The following is a 22,391-nucleotide window of genomic DNA, read 5'->3' as shown; positions in this document are numbered from 1 at the left end:
ACTCCACTGTCTTGTATACAGGGCTCGAAAAGGGAGGACAGAGTCCAAGGAGTGAACAGTTCCACTTGAAAACGTAGAGGATTTTGATCTTATATCCATGAAATTGCCTCAAAACGCATTGCACGTTTCATACAGAAATATGGTGACATTTTTGCAACCGTACTTTAAAAATGATATCAACCGTTTCTTCTTATGGAGAAGGAAAATTCTGTCTTCATTTACTAACCCTCAAAGTTGTTCCAAATCTGTATGAATTTCTCGGTTCTGAGATGAACACGAATATATTTGGAATATCCAACATTGAATACCATGGTAGTAAAATAGCCCATCGAAGTTCTTTGTTCTCTTGAACACAAAAGAAGATTTTTTGAAGAATGTAGGAAAATAATCAGCTCTGGGGACTTTTTAACTACCTGTCAATTTGTTTGTTTGGTTGCGAGCATTCTTCCAAATATCTTTCTCTGTGTTCATCAGAACAAAGAAAGGTAAATTCAATCCCAATGAACCTCTGCCGTTTCTAGCACTGACTGTACCCAATGATGAAAATTCTGTCATCATTTAGTCACCCTCTTGTCATTTTAAAACCGTATGACTTGCTTTCTTCCGTGGAACGCAAAAGAAGATATTTTAAAGAATGTTTGTAACCAAACAACACCGGTTCCACTCACTTCTATTCTATGGACACAAAACCATTGCAAGTCAATGGGTACCACTGTGGTTCGGTTACTGACATTCTTCGAAATATCTTCCCTCATGCTCTTCCCTCATGCTCAGGGCATGTAAATGATGACAGAATTTTCATTTTGGGTGAACTATCCCTTTAATATACTGTAGTAAAACATTATGGTTGTTGAGTGCTCTGTTCCACTCTGGTCCAGTTCACACACTGCTTTACTACACTGTACTCTATTCTACTTAAGTTCGCTCTGATTTACTGTACTCTACTCCACTTTACTCTAGTGTATTCTGCTCCGCTCGAGTGTCCTGTACTCACTGTTTTTCTGTACTCTTTCACCCCAGCAGTAAGACTGATGTAAGGATTCCTTATAAACTCACTTGCAGACACAGCCTTTTATGCATTATTCTACACTTTTTATTCTCATTGCAGCTAGCCACTTTATGGATTAGTTCATAAACAAGACGCCCGCCCCTGGTATAACCTCCGCGGGCACACGCGCACATACGGCGGCATAAACGTAATAGAATCATTTGCGCCAGCACTCTCAATCCCGCGCCGTAATTTATGTGGATTGAATAAGTGCCGTATTGTGGAAAAGCGCGAGTGGACCAAACACTCATTTGTCACCTCTAATAAATGTTGGAATGTAAATTATGAAGTTATGCTTGAGATGTAAATGCACTTTGTTTCAGTCTCTTAATGCAGAGGCCTCTCGCCAATACATTAGGAAAGTGAGTGAGGTTGGCGGAGAGAACATAAAAATTCAGTCTGTTTTCACAATCAATAATAAGCTGAAAAAAGCTCAGATGGAGGAACATTATGAAATATGTGAAGTCGAGTTCATAAATTATTGCAGGGAAAACTGGCATGTACACTAAAATGTAAATACATTAATGTTATTAATAATGAAGTGACTAATAGTTCTATCAAGACTGTAATAGCTGTTTAATAGAATGTGACAGCAAGAATATATTGCACCTCTCTCTCTTAGATGAGACGGCACGGGGCATTTATCAGCACTCCTTCAAAAACACTATTTTGATTATTTTGTTCGACTAATTGCCCCCCTACCGTATTCCCATCTCACCCCCTCGAAGAGAAAAAACAAGCAATAGATATTAATTAATACGTGTCAGTTTTAACCACTTTGATGAAAAATAATGAAGAGGGGATGCTAATAGCGTTTATGTTTCTCCCTGTGTGGCGTTCGAGATTAGAGCTTTAACAAGCCAATCAGAAATCAGTCGAGTGAACTGCATTATGGGGTGTAAAAGTTCTTATGGAGTGTGTGAGTTCTGTAAGCATACAGGAGGATTGTTTTGGAGAATTAAAGTGAATTGCGGAACATACAGACGTGCTCAAATTTGTTGGTACCCTTACAGCTCATTGAAATAATGCTTCGTTCCTCCTGAAGAGTGATGAAATGAAAAGCTATTGTATCATGTAAACTTGCATGCCTTTGGGATGTCATCGAATAAAGCGAAGAATCTGTGGAAAGATATGAATTATTGCTTATTCTACAAAGATATTTTAAAATGGCCTGGACACATTTGTTGGTACCCCTTAGAAAAGATAAAACATAATTGGATTATAGTGATATTTCAAACTAATTAGTTTCTTTTAGTATCGCACATGTATCCAATCTTGTAATCAGTCATTCAGCCTATTTAAACAGAGAAAAGTAGTCACTGTGCTGTTTGGTGTCATTGTGTGCACCACACTGAACATGGACCAGAGAAAGCCAAGGATAGAGTTGTCTGAGGAGCTCAGAAAGAAAATAATAGTCAAGCATGGTAAAGGTAAAGTCTACAAGACCATCTGCAAGGATCTCGATGTTCCTGTGACAACAGCTCGGTCTCAGTCGCAGGTCATGGGATAATGACCCAAAAAACACAGCTAAAATCACCCAAGAATGTATAAGAACAAAAAATGAGACTATTCTGAAGTGGCCTTCTACTGAGTCCTGATCTGAATCCTATCGGACATCTATGGAAAGAGCTGAAACTTGCAGTCTGGTGAAGACACCCATCAAACCTGAGACCGCTGGAGCAGTTTGCTCAGGAAGAATGGGCCAAACTACCTGTTAACGGGTGCAGAAGTCTCATTATAGTCTCAAAATATTATGTATGGGGTCCCATCATTTTTGTCTTGACATTTTCATTTGTTTTATTATTTACAATATTATGTTGAATAAAGCATCAAAAGCAAAGTCTGATTTCTATTAAACATGGAATCTACAATTACTTTTGTCAGTTTTTTTGTGGATGGGTACCAACAAATTTGAGCACGTCTGTATGCTTGATTGATTATTTTAGCTGCAGTTATATTAGTTGTGTGTTATTATAGGTTGTATCTTTGTGTGTTAGTGTGTGTGTGAGTGCACGGGCACCTGTTGCCGCCCTCTTTGTGAGCACTAGGGGCCGCATGAAGACTGTATTATAGAGCCGTACCTGCTCCTTTCTCAAAATAAATCCCTACAGAGGACTCGTTACTATGCGCTTTATAGGTCTCAAAAGAGCAAAGGCACTGCTTGAACTTGCAGGTATGAAATCGCAGTTGCCTCTGGGCTCTAGTAACTGCTGTATTGTTGATGATGACTCTTTGCTGTGCCGATTCTGGTGATCGTGGTGTAAAATCACGGGAGCTGGAATAGAGACAGACCTTAGAAGCATCCACACCTACTCGAATAAAGAGATTTGTGTCCCTGAAGATGTTATTTAAGCACTTGCCAATTCGCATACTTTCAGTCCTAAATAGTGTTCGAAATTAGAAGTAGTATTTCCCAAATCATAGTATGCTGAAATCGTATTCTTAAAGTACCCGGATTGTCTACTGTTTCCAGTGAAAAGTCGAAGTGCAGATCCATCGACACTCAAACGGCTGACAATACCCACAATTCACCACGAGTAGGCGGAGTTTAGTGATGCTACAATGCATTAATAATATTGAATAAAAGATGCTTCAATGAAATGACAAATTTAAGTATGCAGCAAACATTTTATAAGAAATAATGACTGAATAAATACTTAAATATAGGGCTGCGTTTTAATGATCGTGACGACATTCCCATTCTCGTCAAGGCAACAGGACCCACTTCCATTTTCGTAGTATGTCCCAGTTCGTAGATACTCTTTTGCTACGCGCTAAAATGTATATACTTTCCCGTAGCAAAAAACAGTACATACTTTTAAGGCATAGTAAAAGTTTGCAAGTTGGGAGTGGGACGTAGCGACTGTCTTTCAAACCAGCAAAAACTTACAGAAACTCACCTGAATTTTATAAATACTGGCAGCACAAACACCTAGACCTGCAGAACTCAGAATAGGTTGTATTCGACCGTGAACGTGGCATGGCTCACCATTTTTGGGGGTCTTCCTCTGTCTGGTAGATCAGTAGTGGTCACTTCTGTGAAAAGGCTGGTTGTAAGAGAGGTATGGGAAAGGTGAAAGCCGTCGCCAAGTTTACAGATCTTTATTTATGTATGTTAAACACACATACACAAACACGCACATGTATGTTTTATTATCTCCGTGGTGACAGTCCATAGGCGTAATGAGTTGTATACTGTACCAACTGTATATTTTATCCCCTAACCCAACCCTTTAACCTAAAGATCGTCGAAAACGTTTCGCTTTTTTAGATTTTCAAAAAAAATCGTTCTTTACAATTTATGAGCAATTTTGGTCCCCACAGTGACACGGGTCCCCATAAATTGGTGTGCATTCAGGTTTAGGTCCCCACTAACTTATAAAAAGCAAGTCCACACACACAGACAATGACAGTGGATGGCAATCAGCTACAGTTGGTTCACTTTCATTGTATGAAAAATGTCACTTTGAACATTCTGTTCTAAAAAACGTTATACAGGTTTAGATCATGAGGGCTAGTAAAAGATAACACAACTTTCACTTTGGATGCTTCGTTCCTTTAACTTGACATATTGCCTTTCAGGTATTAACGGAATGATGAGAGAGCGACGAGAATCCTGTGGGACCCACAGCGGAGAGTATTGTCGTGTTTTAGTCAGTCAAGGTCGGCAGGAAATGTCAGAGCAGGTGTGTGTCTGTCAGTGAGTGGCCTGCCAGCGCAGCCCCTGGGCTCCGACACGCCACGCTGTGACACCGGAGCAAGACTTGCACGTGCGCCCATACATGCGCGCACACACGTCTGAATTCTCATGCACCTTAAAGCTACTGCAGGTCACCTCGGGCCACACCAAAGTCTCGTGACGTGTTGAGCACATATTGCATCCAAAACTGCAACAAAGCAATTTTGGATTGCAATAATCCTGGTGTTTTGAAGGGGTTTACTGTTATTTATGGTATTTTAAGGTGTGCCATGCACGTCTTTATGAAGCTTTGAAAGCCAGTTTGATCTGTCATGCTAGTTTTTGTTGTGTGTGAAGCTTTGAGTTTCTGGTGTTTCGGTGTTATTGGTTATTGTTGCCTGGGCAGATCAAGTGAATGATTTTACGCAAACAGAACTGAATTACATTTAAGGGTTGGGTGTCACCATCGCATCGCAGACATGTTTTGGGCAATCGTGTGGTAAAACCTGTACATTCTAGCTTAACCTTTAGAAATCTACAACTATTCTCGCCAAAAAACATTTCTCAGATTCTGTGGGTTCTGTTGAGCAACAGTTAAGTCTTAAAATGAGTCAACAAACATAAATCACCTTTTGTCACCGTCTTCCACCCATTTTCTACAGAATGAATTCCTCTTTGTTTGGAGGGAGTAAATTGACTCAAATGAATAGTTATATTAGTTTGGTGTGTCTCTGTGATTTGGGAACGGCTTCTGGTGAAGAAAACCTTGTTGTTTTTTCTGATCATGCGGGTCTGATTGTGGCGTGGGTATCTCTTCAAAGGTGAACCATCTAATCAGTCTTGACAGCTTCGGCTAACTTGTGAGGCCTGCCTGTTCCCTCAGACCAGTCCCGCTGTGCTGCACTTCCCTTCAAAGCCAGTAGATGGTGGTATTCATCTTCTGAGACATGCCTGAGAGCCACGGATGCCAGATTGAGATTGCCCTCTCTCTTTGTCTCTTCGCCTCTGTTGTGTTCGTTTCTTGTCTTTCAACTTGTGCTATCTACTGATCTTACTTTTAAAAACTTTTCTCCCTTTAGTCGTTCTTAGCATGTAGCTTAACACACCGAACCGGATCTTTATCTCGGTGCATTTTCTTTCACTCCTCTCCGGCCTTCGCCACCCTCAGAGTAATTGTTAGCAGGGTCACCGAGCAAAAGGGTCACGCAGCCGATTCTCAGCCTTTTTCGAGGACCGCAAAACTGTTGATCCACGACGCGTGATTAACGGCACGAGCTATTGAATACGAGCTGTCGTGAGATGATAATGTCACCCGAATGTCACAATCTGTCTGGCGGTGGCGTGGCCATCTTCTCACAGTGTCACATTTTGCTTACGCCTAATCAACTAACCAGCGGCAAGCACATTTCCCTTTTAATTGTCTGAGTACTATATGCCTATTAGTCAGTTTAGTGTAAGAGGCTTTGGAAAATTTTACATTTTGATTGCATGTGTGTGTGTGAGAGTGGGCATAAGGAGTGAAGTCTTGTCAACGCACTGCTATCTGACAGGGAAGTTCTTCCGTATGCGTAAACACAGTTCGCGCATTGTGCGGTTTGGACACGGGAGCGGCGTTGTTGCCATTGGTGGCGTTTCGCTTCAATTAGCTAATTGGATGTGATGGGTGGTGGTTTGCCTCTGAATATGAAGGACAAGGATCCAGTGGCGGTTTAAGACTCCTTTGTGTTTATCTAAACAATTGCGTTGTGTTATTTGGAATTACCAGTGAGTCATGATAGGCTGCTGTTTATTTAAGACCGTTTTCTTCAGATTGTCCTAATATCTGAATTTTTAAGGTTTATTGTGATTTACATTGGCATTCTCTCTCTCTCTCTCTCTCTCTCTCTCTCTCTCTCTCTGTGTGTGTGTGTGTGTGTGTGTGTGTGTTTACACCCGGCTCATTTGCAAGTCAGAGACATTTTGAACAGCCCGTCACCAAATGTCATCATTGACTGTAAAAGTAGAGAAAAAAACGCCTCAAATTACAGGAAAGCAGCACTGCATTAAAGAACAAAGAGAATCGATGGCAGTACATTAAACTTTATACAATTGGGGTGGGGGGATCAACTAATTAAAATTGATTACTCATGCTTTGTAAAAGTGTTTCTGAATTAAATTATTGTATGAAAACATTTTGACCAATTGAGGAGCTGAGGAAGTATCCATTACTGGATTACTGCTGGAATATTTGCGGTGAGCCGGGCTAAGTACCATTTTTCCCCCTTCGCTGGTGAGTCCAGGGGCCACCGTTTCATCTCCTATTATCTCTCTTTTTCTGACTTTAGCAATCCGTCTTCTCACAACTCGCATCACGCATTTCATATTTTAGAGGATATTTTTCAAAGAAGTCGAATTATACCATAAACAATATGTCAGGGCTTTTCATGCGGCAATTTGTATTTATTAACCAAGTTAATGTCAGATGTGGTCATCTTTTTTCCAGTTCTGAAGAGATTGAATAAAATGAACACATTGAAATGGACATTTTTTCCCAAAGTCTTTCAAAGTCGCGGTGAAATCGACATTTGAACAAGTATTAGTTCTGCACGGAGCACCTTAGTAAGCCAGTTAAATGTTTCTGACGTGTAATTCTGGCACCATGAATTCTCGGCTCTCTCTCATTAAAGAAAACAAATGATTGCACGTGATGGCCAGACGTATCTCCACACAGTTAATAATAACGATTAAGATAAATTTGCCTCAAATTAACAGAAATGTTTCCAGCAAATGCTGTGCTTTACCGTGTTCTATTGATTTGCATGTTAAGAAGAAATATTTCAGGTCCGTAATCGAAAGTATTGAGTACTAGTTAGGCTAGTGTTACAGATTAGCTTGAGCCGAGCGAGGAAAGTCGCTGACGTATATCTGTGTTTGTTGAACTTGTGTATCATAGACATCACACACATATTATCATTTATGTGCACTTTTGCATTTTATTATTGCTTTTTTATTTTCTGTCAAAAATATTTTTACACTGCATCACTGACTTTAGTAATTACTGTGATACAAATTTGTTTCAGTTTAATGTTTCTATCTTTGCATTGCAAAAAACACTTTTTGCATAGTGTGTTGGATAAAAGTTGACAAGCACTTTACGTTTTATTTGAGCTGTATGTTTGCAAAACCCTGTGACAAACATAAAGGGAGTCTGATAATAATAATTTATTGCAAAATATAGAAATACAAGGTTTCAGAAGGACAGCATCGATATGCTGGTTTTTCAACAAATCCAAATTGAAAATTTTCTTTCTTCCACACCTTTTTTGTTTTAGCAGTAGAATTCGTTCTGACCTTTAGTCGTTAAAGTTCAGAACATTCGTAAAAATTTGCCGTCATCGTGATTTAAATATCAGTTCTGTGGTGCGCTCGATCCACTTCCCAGCACATGGAGAATGTGTGTCGCTCTACTTTATCATCAGTAATGGCTCTTTTTGCATATATCTATTTATCACGAACGTGACCTTTCGAAAGTGGATTTGGTTTCATAAAGAAGATGGTTAAAAAGATAACAGACTGAGATTTTCTTTTTTATGCACTTTCATTCTGTAGTTCACAGCCGTAAACAGCCTGCACGGTTACACTGAAGTCCGGGCAGAATGACTTCTGGAATCTCTGTGATGATGAGGAAAAGGGCAGAACTTTAAGGACTGCCATAAAAGATCGAGATTTCTGTCCTTCGCAGCCAAATAGAAGCAAAAGTGTTGATGCAGTGTGATACAGTGTAGGGGATGGTAAAGGTTTATTGATATGTGCTATGTAATGTATGTGTCATACGGGTGTGTGGGTCTGATCAGTAAAGATTGATTTTATACAGCTGTTTTAGATGAACTCTCTCTCTCTCTCATGCACACCAGGGTGAGAGTCAGTAGGGACGGTATGATACAGGATTATATCGATAATGCTGTGATTACAGTGTATAGTTTTTCAAAACTGTCATATATTGCAAATATTCTTTGCTCGCTCCTATTTAAGATGTTGAATGGAAATAATTGATCGTGCAGTAATGTTCCAAGTATAAACGATAATGTGCTTAATCTCCTTATTCCACAAATCTATTTACATGTAAAGAAATATATTTACGTTCTAAAAATCGACCTCGCTGGCACGTGCGTTTCTCTTGGCCGCTCTCGACGGAGTCTCGTCTGTGAAGATCAATTTTAGCTGAACCTGTCATAATTAGAAGGGCATTTTAAGATCTAATTATTAAAGATTAAAAACGCCGTTTTGTACATCCACCCATCAAGCGTTAAGAGGAATCATCGGACTGCATAAAGCCCTCGTGCCAATTTCAGAAACTCCAGGAGCTTAAAGCGTGGTAGATATCCATCTATGTCGTGGAATCATTCACGAGGGGTTAATTAATATAGAAAGTCGGCTACAATCTCTTTCACGCTCTCTCTCTTCTCTTGAAACCATTGTTTTGTAGGAATCTGAGACCAACCTAACACAATTGGATCAGTGTCTATTAGGCCCTTATTATATCAGGGGTGCTTCTTCACAAATGTACAGGGCAATTTGAAATGAATTGATTCACGCTGAGACTGGATCTCTAGACCTGCTAATGATTTCCTTTTAGCTTCCTTTACCCTTTGCTTTTAAGTGCCAACTTATGGCCCCCACCTTCTACTATAGCTCTATAACAGAGGGGTCATTACTGTCAACAGTCCTGTAGCAGCCGTACGTGCGTTGTGTCTATAACCTCATTTAACGCTTTTACACCGCCTTCATATGAGTTTAAATATTAAGTGCACCAAACTCTACAGAGAAAAAAGAGTTTTGTTAAACTTCTACCAGAGCCGTCTCCCAAGGTGAGTCTTCAAGGTTAGCTAAACAAATTGTAACGCAGAGGTACACTGGTGTGTCAAGAGGCCGTTTTTTGATGAATGAATGTCAGTGGAGATGCTTTAGATTATTGAATAAACTGATTATCACTCAATTAAATAACAGCCTGAAGGCTAATCTAAAGTCAGTTTTATTTGGAGTTTTCTTTAAAAAACGTTTTTTATAACTGGTTTGTAATGTCAGGGATATGATTTACATGAGGTGCACATGACAAATTGATAGTGGAATGCATGATTCACATACTTCAAATTAGTTTTTAGACAGTTAGACATTACTATTTAAAGTTTTGGCTCACTTAATCATTTTTATTTTTATTCTACATTTTAGAACAATGATAGCAAAGTTATCGCAACAAAAATATAACTTTGGAATTGATGTAAAAAGATAATTACATATTATGTTATTGTATTATATAAGGTTAGAATTTGATGCGTTATATTTTAGTATTTTCAAATAAAAATGAACTATCAACCAGCTTACTCTAGATTGCTTTTCAAAACGATATTAAAGGAGTTTCTTTCTATTCTGAGCTCTTATTGACTGCTTTTTCGCATTCAGTATTTGATCCAGATTTACAGTATTTCTGATCATATTTTTTTTAAGTCATTTCTTGTTTTATATTATTTGTTTTGTAAATAAATAAATTGGTATGGTGGTCCAATTACATTTCTCCCAACATGAGTAATTTCAAACTTGCAGACGTAAATGGAAAGATTTTAAGACCAGTCAAGTGTCCCTAAACAGTAAATTTTGCCTACTTGTACTTTTGTTCAATAATGATTAAATTATTAAAACTGAATTATGTAACTTTTTTAAATTGGTCAGACACTGAAGAAAAGGCTGATAAAGAGTCACTCAATAACTTCTGTTATAAAAGCATTTTAGAATGTGCGTGCTGTAAGCGCTACAATAGGTGGCTTATTATCTAAAATACATTTATTGTCATTTTAGTTTGTATTTTATCGTTTTTAAAATAAAGTAATACTAAATTATTATTACATATTTTATAACTTTTGACTGGTAGTATATAATCCATCATAAAATGGAATCTCCAGTTTCCTTCCTTCCGTTTTTCTTTTTAAATATATTACACCCTTAATCTTAAACTTTAATCGTATTTAAAGAAAACGGAAATGGGCTTTGCCCTAAATTTTTGACTTCCCTAATAGGACGTTTATATTTCCTTCATCCATTATATCCAAATAAGGAGTCATGGCCTTGACTCATCGTAGGCGATCAATATCATCATGTTAAGGGGAACGACCACCTCCTCCAAATTTAAGGTGAGTGTTGGAGAAAAGTGCTCTGTTAAAACTCGGTCCGATCCAAACTCAATAACCAAAGGCGTACGATTCGCAGGACCTTGTCCAGTCATCATGTTTACGGCAGGCATGTCTCCAGACGTGGCCCTTAATGTTGCTCGGCCCCTATGATTGAGTTTTCACCACTTTTTAGGTTCCACCTGACACTTGGTCATTCATCTCATTTGTAAAGATTATTGGTTAGAACAGGGAGCACTTTCCGTGCATTAGCAATTTTAGCCTTACAAGAAACACTAGAAAATAATGGTTGATTAACAAAGAGTATTTACTGGTATTCAGCGAAGAAACACGCGCCCACCTTTTTAATTTGAGTTCATATTTTGCTTGCTGAAGCGAACGCGTCTTGTACTGACACGCCGTGATGCAGTTCTACCCCTTAAAAGCGCAATTGTGCGCTGCTACCTTATACGACAACGAGCATGATCTATACGTCAATAAGTAGACAAGACTAAAATCTGGGCAATGTGGTTATAATTGATTGAGATGTCTGGGTGGAACTTGCATAAAGCAGCCGTGTCATCTGCAAAGAAAAGCACTTTTCTTCTCCCCAAAGATCAAACGTAACACTCTTGAAAAATAAATGGACATCGCCCTCATTTGTTATCCCACTTTAATCCCATCTTTTAAAGAAGTGTTTACAAGAATGCTTTGCCCCTTCCATCCAAGTAAAAGCGAGTCTCGGTCACAAAAAGGAGTCGTATTTCAAGCAGAGGTGCTGAGATTTTGACCCCTCTGTCTTTATAATCTTAAATGAAACATCCGTTTGCCTTGGTTTTTGCTGGCGGTGACTCAACTGAGAATTTTCTTTTCCTGTAAAATGTGATTTACAGTACGCGCAGCGCGTCTCTGACATCATTTTTGTGTAGCGAATAAGGAAATTGATGGTTGATGCAATTTACGTGATGTTTATAGAGCGAGCAATGAACGGAGAGAAAAAAGTGTTTGCGGATCGTAAAAGGCGCTTACTGCGTGATTCTCCAACTTTACGTTTTATACGGGAAGACCTCATACATACAGATTTTTATTTATGAAACAGGTGTTTTAATGTGTTTTGTCATACGCAAACATCCCAATCCATCAGTCACAATAAAGGTTCCGGGCGACTGATTTTAATTCGCCTTTGGTCTGAACGTGTATCCAGATATTTTCGCATCCCCTGCGTAACACCTCGGCTCCGTTAAGGTCGCGTTAATCTGAACTTGTCTCTCGTGTGTTCTAAAACCAAGATTTTTATTCTTAGCAGACGTTTTTTAAGACAAATGAAACCTGCCCACTAGGTTATTCCAATTACGGTAATCAAAACCTCACGCCCCGCATGCCCCGCATGTTCATCTTCCAGCCCAAGCCAACAAAGTCAAAGTTCTTGTCCATAAATTTAAGATGAAATCAATACGATGCGTTTTTGAAAGGAAAACCGGGTCCCCGAATCACTTTGTCTTGATTTGTCACCGCAGAATTATAGGGACGCTCGGCGGGCCCGACTATTACACATTCTTCTCGGCCCGTTTTCAAAATGCAGTCCTTTTGGATTGAAACAGGTCTTTAGTATATGCAATGCATTACCTAAAACGGATTACCACAGACAGCGTGCTCAATCACTTTTTATCTTTTGCTGCTTTAAGAAAAAGAAGAGTAATCAAAACCTTTCAACCTATTAGAGAGATGACTTTTACAATTGAATCACAGGGACCACAGGTGCGATAACGAGGCAGCTCGGCTTTATCCTTGAGTGTGCGTTCCCCCCCCTCTATCTCCAGATGTTATTTCATGTTTATCTGTTCTTTAAAAGCCCCACTTCAGATCCCTCAATTCAAATTCACGCTATAATGGTGTTTGAGGAAGACACCCCTGTTTAATTCTAAGCGAAGCGAGCTAAAGTAGCGGATCGAGGCGCATCTCGAAGGGAAAGGCAATGGAATCGATGAGCACGCCACTGCACTCCCAACTACACGTGTTCTGATGATATTTAATTTTCTTGTGCATTAACACTCAGTCATTACAACATGCAGCCAGGGTGATTTGATCATAATGCATTTTCTTCTTTAAGAATCGCTGAAGTTTTTAGCCAGGTATTCTGCAGTTATTAGATACAGATGGGCACTTCAGCATTAAGTATAGATTTTCAGTCCCTGATCACTTAAGGCAAGGAGTTTGTCTTAAAGAGGATAATGGCAAATTAAACTCCATACCCCATTTGTTCAGCAAACCTTGATGGGATAATTTTATAACTGCTGATTCACTCATTTCCTAGATTTATCTCTAAAGTGGTTTGGTGGTCTGGCCTCCGTGTACTTATTGGGAGGGGGAGGGCCTTTTTTTATAAGTTCCTGTAGTTGACTGATGATGTACCTCGGAGAGTTGGAAATGTAGAATAATTCAGCCGCCTTGTAAGAATTCTTGAGACGACTTATCGTTTAGTGACGACTTTGCGTAACTCATTTGTGTGTTTTAATTTAAGACGTCTTTATCTTTTTTGCTTTACAGATTGCCACGGCAGTGAGGTTTTTACACAACCAGAAAGTCCGCCAAAGTCCTTTAGCGACCAGAAAAGCTTTCTTGAAGAAGAAAGGTGAGTCTCTGGATCTGATCTGATTTTTTTAAAGAGTAAAATCAGTGTGGTTTTGCATCTTAAAGTGAAAGTTTGTCCAAAAATGGACTCGTCTTCATGTCAGGACAATTTTCCCACCTTTCTTATCCATACAATGAAAGTGGATTGTGACTAGGGCCTGTCAAGCTCCAAAAGAACAAAAAATATATTCATTCATTATAATATTGAATTTGATTAATGCACAATATTAAGAGTCTTTGAAACCATATGATAGCTTTTTGTGGAGAGCAGGCTGACATTTACGTTGTTTTTCATCTTACTTGACAGTTGTGGTCATCATTCACTCTCATTGTATAAGAACTTTTTTTGTTCTGTGAAAGAAAGACACTGGCTAATTTTGGAAGAACCATCCCTCTAAAGACAGCTCAGTTTGGGGACTAAAACACCATGAAGTCCAAAGTCCACTTTGGCCCAAAATTTTCATGGGATGAGGTCATTTGCTTTTAAAGGTCAAAGGCCGAGGCCACTGCATACCCTGGAGGGTCAGGTAGGGGTCGATGGGACTGCAGAGAGCTCGATCCCAGCTGTGTGGATAAATGACCCATCAGCCGGGACGCTTCTTTGGGATCCGGAAAATTAATATTGACAAACCCTCATGCACTTTCAATGGAATTGTCAATTATGCTACCTTCCAGCATTTTAAAGCTTTTACTTAATTTAGCTGTTATCATAAATATTAAAGCACTGGAATGCATCGGAAAGTTTTATCGACCAGAGAAGTAACGTGTTGTGAGCATACATATGCATTCACTCTAAATTCAGAGCAGTTTAGGTATCAATCAATATGTGTGTTTGATGCATAACCCACCGTTATCTCTCCTATAGCACAAACCCCTTTCAGATCAAATCGCCGGCTTGAGTGTTTGCTGGACGGAAACCAATTCATACGCTGTATTTTGATCATTTTTGAAATCCCAGCGCTGAAAAAATGTCATTGTGGTGTTTTGTGAATCGCTTTGGGGGGTGTAAATGGAGAGGCACAAAGTAATCTATCTCACTTTATGGCTTATTTGAGTGTTTTGCAAGCAGGTCTTAAAACTTTAAAATCAGTCACATAAAATGATGATCACTTCGGTGCTGAAATGCATATCATTTTTTTAAATAAAATATAGTCCTTCACAAAGGTCAGATTAGTCTCATCTTGATTACATTTAAGTTTAGCAAGACCAGCATTGTCCTTTATAACTCAATAACTCATCTGTCCCTGCGGAGTATTGATAATTGTAAATCTTTCAGCACAGCACAGCCCTGCTTTCATGATTTTTTCTTTTATTTCTTTTTTAAAATGAAAATCATTTTTACTGTTTGGCTTTTCATATTTTTTAATCTCTGTGATTCAAAGCTAAATATAATTTCTAAATAAAAAAAAGTATTTTTTTTATCTGGGCACATGTAAAGAAATCACTGAATTAATGGTAAAAGCAGGTGGATTTAGGCTCTGTTTGGTGCTTGTTAGAGGGACATAGAAAAGCAATCCTAATCGCTTCATGACCGGTGGAGGTAACCAGAGACAAAATCCATAGTTGCCGGCTGCTGTTGTTCACATCCCTGATCTATTATGACTTCTCAATATCTCTAACATTTTTCTTGGTCAGGGCTTATTGTTAGGAGTAGTTCAGCTTCATTTATTATTCACAGCTGGGTAATGCAGCTTAACGTGCAATATGTTTGTGATAAAATTTTGATTTCTTTCGAACATAAACATGCAGGATTTTATACAGTTGCAGGTATTCATAGATAATGAGCATTTCCATAATGTTTGTGGTTTATTACAGGCATATTTGGAGTGGTTCAAATGCTTTCTCTATGGCGTCTGTTAGTGGATCTAATATGAATGTTATCAAACCACTGTTTCATAATAGGTCAACCCCCCCGCCATGTGAAGTTAGAATTGTGCAATGGGTTCCACATTAATACAGTTGTATGATAATGCTGCCCGAATCACATTTTATTGATATAAAATAAGAAAGGGATCACACAAGTTTGCTGAACCTGATCGCTCAGAATTTGAACATTTTTGTGTGAAAATGTTACATTTGTAAAAAGTTTACGAGTTAAAGAGACAAACAATTTGAGAAATGTCTTAATTTTTTGTGTACATACAATAGAAGTCATTAGAATAGAAGTTGCCAACATTCTTCAAAATATCTTCTGTTGTGTTCTGCAGAAGAGCGAAATTTTCGTTTTCGGGTGAACTATGCCTTTAACATGGTCGATGTTACAAATGAGCTAGTAATCTTTGTTATTGCTTTCCTTGCTGTTATTTTTGTGAAGACGCTTTATATATCTACAAAAAATTCACATTTTCAGTGTTTGCGACCCCACTCTTTATTGATACATAAAGTATATTAAATTCACACTCGTATTTATGTATATACAGAATGTGTGTGTAAACAATGTATATTTAGATAGCCCTGTCTGAATGGCAGAACCAGGTTCTAATAGAGAACGGGGTTAAAGCCGGTACTCAGTATCATGGCAATGTGCCCCTAGGGTGCGTTTGAACAACAATGGATCCATGGCTGGAAGACTCTGCCTTGTTTTATCTCTATTTTAATTTGATGCTGTATTTTTTATGCGGACATTTGGAGATCTTTGAATGAGGACACTATTTCCAGGTCACTGGCCTTTTAATTACCCATCCTTGCAACCGTGTTATTGATAGATCTGTGAGCACAAAGCTGTTTACAACCATAGCGTACAAGTTATCATCAAGGCTTCATTTCTTCCTTTTTCTCGTTTATCCCGTGACATTTTTAAGGTTGGATGCAGCTGCCTACCCCCAAGATGATTTTGCTGCGATATTGCCGCTTGTTTAATAGTTATGAAAATAAGTTAAACATTAAAAAAGACAACTCTTCAATATTCCCTCAATGGATGTTCCCTTGGGACCATCACGCCATCAATCATATGACTTAATTAACCCAATATGATTTAGGAATGATTTGTGCGTACAACGTACCATTTATAAAGTCTATCGTTAGCTCGACGGAGAACGTAGTGAGCGTGCATTTCGGATTCAAGTCACAATGACCCTCATGTTTTAATTGCGAACGCAATCAGCAGCAACCTTTTGTTTAAGTGCAAGCGTTATTTTTTCCTCTTTTGACTTGCTTTAAATTTGCATGCGCCAGAAAATCGTCTTGTGTCAGCACCGAGCCATTTCTACTGAGCCTCACCTTCAACAATGTAATTATGTCACAATGTTGTATCACTCTGAAAGCAACCCGTGCAATTTGAAGGGTAGGAGGGAGACTAATCTAGAAACAAAGTGCTGAGTAATCTTAAGCCAATTTCTCCTTATTAAATTTCTCCTGAAATTTACCATTTTCCCAGAGCCCTGCTGAGCTCACAGAAGCAATTTTGACACGCTGCTCCGTGTGTTGTTCCCGCAGTGTTTTCAGCGTCATTGCTTAAAACGTTAATTTGATTGACGTTGTTCGTAGTTAAGCGCGTCTTTAACATGCCAGTCGAAATGAAGGCTCCCTAGTTATGAAGGTGACCTTCCATGTCTCGGTTTATTGCTAATTCCTACTAATTAAAGATAAGGTTAAGCCTAGGTTGTAATTGTTAAATACAGTTTTGGTTAGGTATTAGATTATAAATGACATGACAGTTTTTTCGATGGTCCGCTAAAGAGTTTCGTTAAACATTCACCAAAAGCACTATTTCTATTTGGTTTCGTCTCACTACTAAAATAATATTACAGGCTCACTTTTGATTGCCTGTCATAAAGCAAAGAAACACTAGATAAAAGTCCTTATCTTCTCCTATCCTAAGATCTCCCGATCGACCTCTGTAACCACAATCTCTTACATCACCCAAAAGAAATGCATCCATCCTTATTTGTAATCTAGTTAAATGACTTATTTATGCAAATACTTCTCAGATTTGCTCCGTATTAACCACGAGAAATGTCAAAGCCCACATAAAATAAAACAATACCATCTTCTGGTGGAGTGGGGAGTTCAATTGGATTCCTCCAGCAGGCAGCCGTGGCGGCGGGCAGCTGATGAAGGAGAAAATAGGAAGCGCTTTGATTACATGTTGCACCGTCTTTACACAACAATCTCTCCTACACGTATTGTTTACATGCCGTTATGCTCTAATCCGCACTGACGGATACCTCCGTTACGTCCACCCCGTTCTCACTTTCTCTCTCTTTTCAAGGGGAAGCTGATTGGTCTCGGTAAGCATTCATAGATACGTGCTAATGTTTTCTAAGCAGGTCATTTTACAGTGTGAATTGTCAATTACAAATCTCTCAGCATGATGTGGGTGGATATGTTGTTATTATGTCAGCTTTGGTTGTTTCGTGTTATAAACGAGAGCTGGTTTGAAGAAAATGTGTGTAATTACTGGCTTTAAAGTTGAGAGAGATCTATGAATTAGCATTTAAATGGTCTCTGTCCATGATGACCTGGTGGGTTTCATCTACACAGCGTTTGATTTGACGCAGCGCTCTATTTTTCAGTTTCTGTGTTTTTTAAGAATCAGCTGATTTTTTCATGTTACAGCTTAGATCAGCTTGATAAAACTGTGTACTTCTTAAATCAATAAGTCTAAATTCCAGTTATTCTTCTGCATCTCTGCTAAATTTACTGTGCCATGGTGAAAGAAATGATGTTATAACTTAGTTGTGAGTTTGCAGGAGAGGAGTGTGATGAGAGAGAACTGGGTGGCGTACAATTATACGTAAAAATAACAAGTCAACAGATAGAGAGCGCAATAATTGACATTAGGGCAAATCCGTGAAAATGTCAACCTGAAAAGTTTTTACCAGCGGTTTTTACTAGCGTAACAGCACAGATTTGAACATTCGTGGCTCAAATATCCATATGAGATCTCTCTTCAAATTTGTAAAGCATTTGATTTAATTTTAGTGCGTGATTTTTCATTGTCTGGTAAGTGTCATTTTCAGGATTGTCACATCCATAACGCTACATATTCCTCATAAATGGACACATGAACATTTAAATAAAGTAACTATTTTATGTTCTATAAACTGGGAATAATTGCTTCAGGATTGTGCATTTTATTTTACAGAAATCCTACAAAGTTTATCGTCTCCCAAAAAACGTGGCCTTTTTTGTCACATGAATGTTTATTTCCCTTTTTTAAAATATATACCTTTTTCATAGACTGACTTTTTTGATGTTTAGACTCAGATGGTTCAATATAATCGTAACAAATTCATTCTCTGAGCATTTTTATGTCACGTCCATAACGCAGGAATTGCCCTTCAGTGCATTCTGGGACATTCTGCCTTATCTTATGTGTTTCCAATTGAAAGTTTAGAAATGAGATGTAATGCGGTTTACCAAGAGAGTATCTCATGTTTGTACAAGTGCTGTGAGTAACTTTGTTTCTTAAAAACACTGCGTCTATAAACTTCGCGACATCCAGAGCGAAGCAAGCCACTGAGCCTGATGCCCGGATATCTGACCTCTGTAGTGTTCCTTCTGTAGTCATTTCATTATGCTCAAAGGGCCGTGAGGGACATTGATGTGCTGTTGATGTAATGATACTCACCCTACGAAGGTAAAGATATGGTTCATCGTCCCAGATGTTAATAGGAAAGTATTTGCAAGAAATGTGATGGGACTCACCTCTTGGACAGAAATGGCAGTGACCATGGCCTGCACAGAAGACAAAGGGATAGGTGCGGTTATAAATTACTCCACGGCGCCACCTAGGCCAGCCGCTGTTCACTTTGTCATAGACGGAAGGTGATAAAGCAGGAAAATGAGACCCGAGTGCTCTTTTTAATACATAAATGAATACGCTATGAGAGGTGTCATTATTCAAGGCAAGCAATTTTGCGATCTCAAGCACATGGACTTGACATGTGAAATCTCACTGCGAACAATCACGAAATGCTCTCGGGCACTTTATAAACCAGTGACCTCCATCTTTTTATGACCCTTGGTATTTTTCTTTATTCAATTGGATCTTGAGAATTTACTTAGTATTCACCCAGACACAATTTAATTCAGACAGCAGTTATCTTTAAGAGCCAAAATGTTTCAGTAAGCAATTTTCGAATGTCCCCGTGAGCTTGTTCTTAACCTGTGAAGTTCACAAGTGCCAAAATTGGAGAACTGCACTTTATGGCTGGTTGAGTCGTTTCATCACTCTTTGAAAAAAAAGGACAAAAACGCATCCTGAAAATAAGAGCCCAGAAAATAGAGCCATAAATAATGTGGGGAGCAATGGGTTTTCCTTTAAATAAATACCGATCAGGTTTATGTTGAAAGACAATAGAAAACGTAGCCCAGATATGCAGTTTACAGTATTTATAGCTGTAATATCGCAGTGCCACCACCGTAATTTCATGCCCCAATGAGAATGGCAAGGTCAAAGCAAATGCTTCGACTGAGCATCTGCTAATATGGTGACTCATAAACAGGCTCTGCGTGTATCAGGTGCACCAAATAATACAGTATAATGAAATACAGAATAGCTTTCCATTATTGTTCCTTTTTTTACGGTGTCGTCATTAGATGTAATTTATGTCTTAAAAAATTCATCTGCCGGCAGGTCGATCCGAAATAGGGGTCCGAGGGGTCATTCTACAGGTTTTGGATACTAATAAATTTCACGTTTCCTTTTTATGTCCTTTTCCTTTTATATGTAAAATTCACTCTTGTTGCCTGTCTTTTAAATTGGATCTCAAAGGTCTTTCATTTGTCATCCTGTTTTCTTTGTAATAAAGGCATCAGATGGAAATAAAACAGCTGAGCAAGTCCAAAAACCCAAATAAGAGCGAACGGGTTAATGAATTTGCATGCGTCTTATTCTGATGCCCGCCAGACCCCTTTGTAGTTTCGCAGGGGGGTGCTATTTAAGAATTCAAATGACATTACAAATATGTACATATTTGTTCATTATGTCCTTAGACAAACCTATTTTACGCACGAACGTCTTTACAGCTCTTTTCTGCGAGGTGAGTAGGAGGAAATGAAAGGGGGGCCTCCATGTCTCATTCAATAGTCTGCCACCATCCAGTCTGGTGTGGTCAGATGAATGGAGAGTCCAGGGACACATTATTGCTTATTGGACGGTACAGACTGACTGCACCAACTCAGCACATGGCCCTGGCTGCTTCCTGGTACTTTGAATGCCATGCAAGACAGGATGACCAATATTTGCCTTCAATTATTCAAGATTTTTCAGGGCCGTTTCACTGCCTCCCCTTTTAAACTCCTTTTAACTTTGACCTCAACCTGCAGAAGAGATTTCGGTCATTTTAAAGGAAAGGTATTCATTTTTGGCTTCAAAAACCTTTATAAATTTATTTTCTCAGAAAACATTTATAATGTTAATTATTTATAATTGTTTATTTTTTACAACCGCTAAAGAGATAGATTTACCCATTGGTTTTGTTACTTGCATTGGTTTTGTCTCTGTACAATGGAAGTAAAATGGGTACCGTTATTATTCGTTTACTGACATTCTTCAAAATATCTTTTGTTTGACCCTTGATCACAAAACCTCTTCAGTGGCACGGGATTTTTTTAGGAAAACACAAAAATACATAGTATTGGTCAAAATGATAGATTTTTCTTTTATGCCAAAAATCATTAGGATATTAAGTAAAGATCATGTTCCATGAAGATATTTTGTAAATTTCCTATCTAAAATATTTTAAAAACTTTTTTTTTGTGAGTGGATGACCTGTCACAAGTGCCCCTGATTAACAACTTCATGGCAATTTTCTCAATATTTAAATTTTTAAGCACTCTCAGATTCCTGAGTTTTAAACGGTTGTATCTCTGCCAGATATTGTCCTATTCTAACAACTCCAACAAAACTTATTTATTCAGCTTTCAGATTATGTTAAAATCTCAATTTCGAAAAAAGCGACCCATAAAACTGGTTTTGTCCATCCATGTCCACCCATTTTTGGACACCTAAGGTCCTGTGGCTTATTGATTCATTAAACTTGTATTTGCCAACAATTATTTTTAAATTATGGCTGTTAACCAATATTAATTCTTATACTATTAATACAATTTATTTACACTTAATAACCATTTTTTATAGATAAATAAAAAATAAAATTATATAAAATAAAAAATTAGGTAACAGGCACCAAACCTTCATAATAATAAAAAAAATACTTGAAAATCAGTAAACTGTCCAAAAAACAGATGTCAATCTAATCACAAAACCCTAATAAAATACTAACAATATTAATAATAAATTTCCTCTCTTGTCGCATCTACATGTGTTGTTAATGTGTCTCTGTAAAGTGTGACTGTGATTTCATACTCCGTACACAGCAGACAGGGCTGAACAAGCTCAGGTTCTGTTCTCTGCCAAGCTCGCAGCTCTCTGCGCTCTGTTTAAGCACATGTGGCAGTGGCATTTGCCACATTTATGATGTGTGTATTACAGCGCAAAAACAGCTTGCTGTCTGCTCTTTAAACAGCTCAATTTGGAGCAAAGCTCAGCCTTTTGGCTCCCTGGCAGGCAGCCGTGCTGTATGAAAGCACGTGAAATAGAGTAGAGAAATGCCCAGGGGAATATCTTCAGTAAACAGAGAGGGAGAGAGAGAGCGAGAGACTAAATACGCAATGACAGACGTCATACACTCGGGTGTGCTGTGGACAAACAAAGGTCAGCTTGAGTGTATGTATTGTGGGATACAGTAGATTTATTAAATTGATAAGTGTAAGTTACGGTTTATTAGAAATGTGAGCCTTTTTAAACCGTTGGCTCTAAATGGAGATGTTAAAGGTTTCCGGTTTTATGTGCCAATTGCGGAAGAAGCTTGTAATGTTTTCTTCGTTTATATGCCTTCATTAAATGCCAAAGCAGAAGTACATTAGACTAACAGGCTTTTTTCGC

At 38.4% G+C, this 22,391-nt stretch overlaps 1 protein-coding gene across 2 annotated transcripts in view; it reads left to right on the top strand.

Annotated features, from left to right (window-relative positions):
* Positions 1–22,391, top strand: part of pex14 (peroxisomal biogenesis factor 14) — a 54,228-nt gene that overhangs the window by 10,748 nt on the left and 21,089 nt on the right. For both annotated transcript variants that reach the window (XM_056733811.1, XM_056733810.1), the window contains exon 3: positions 13,415–13,499. In XM_056733811.1, coding sequence (XP_056589789.1) covers positions 13,415–13,499 — 85 coding nt within the window. The remainder of the gene's footprint in view (positions 1–13,414; positions 13,500–22,391) is intronic.

Source organism: Triplophysa dalaica, chromosome 20 (genome assembly GCF_015846415.1).
Source record: "Triplophysa dalaica isolate WHDGS20190420 chromosome 20, ASM1584641v1, whole genome shotgun sequence".
NCBI classification, from domain to species: domain Eukaryota; kingdom Metazoa; phylum Chordata; class Actinopteri; order Cypriniformes; family Nemacheilidae; genus Triplophysa; species Triplophysa dalaica.
The sequence above is the reverse complement of the archived record's forward strand: the minus strand, read 5'-3'. Positions and strand labels throughout refer to the sequence as shown.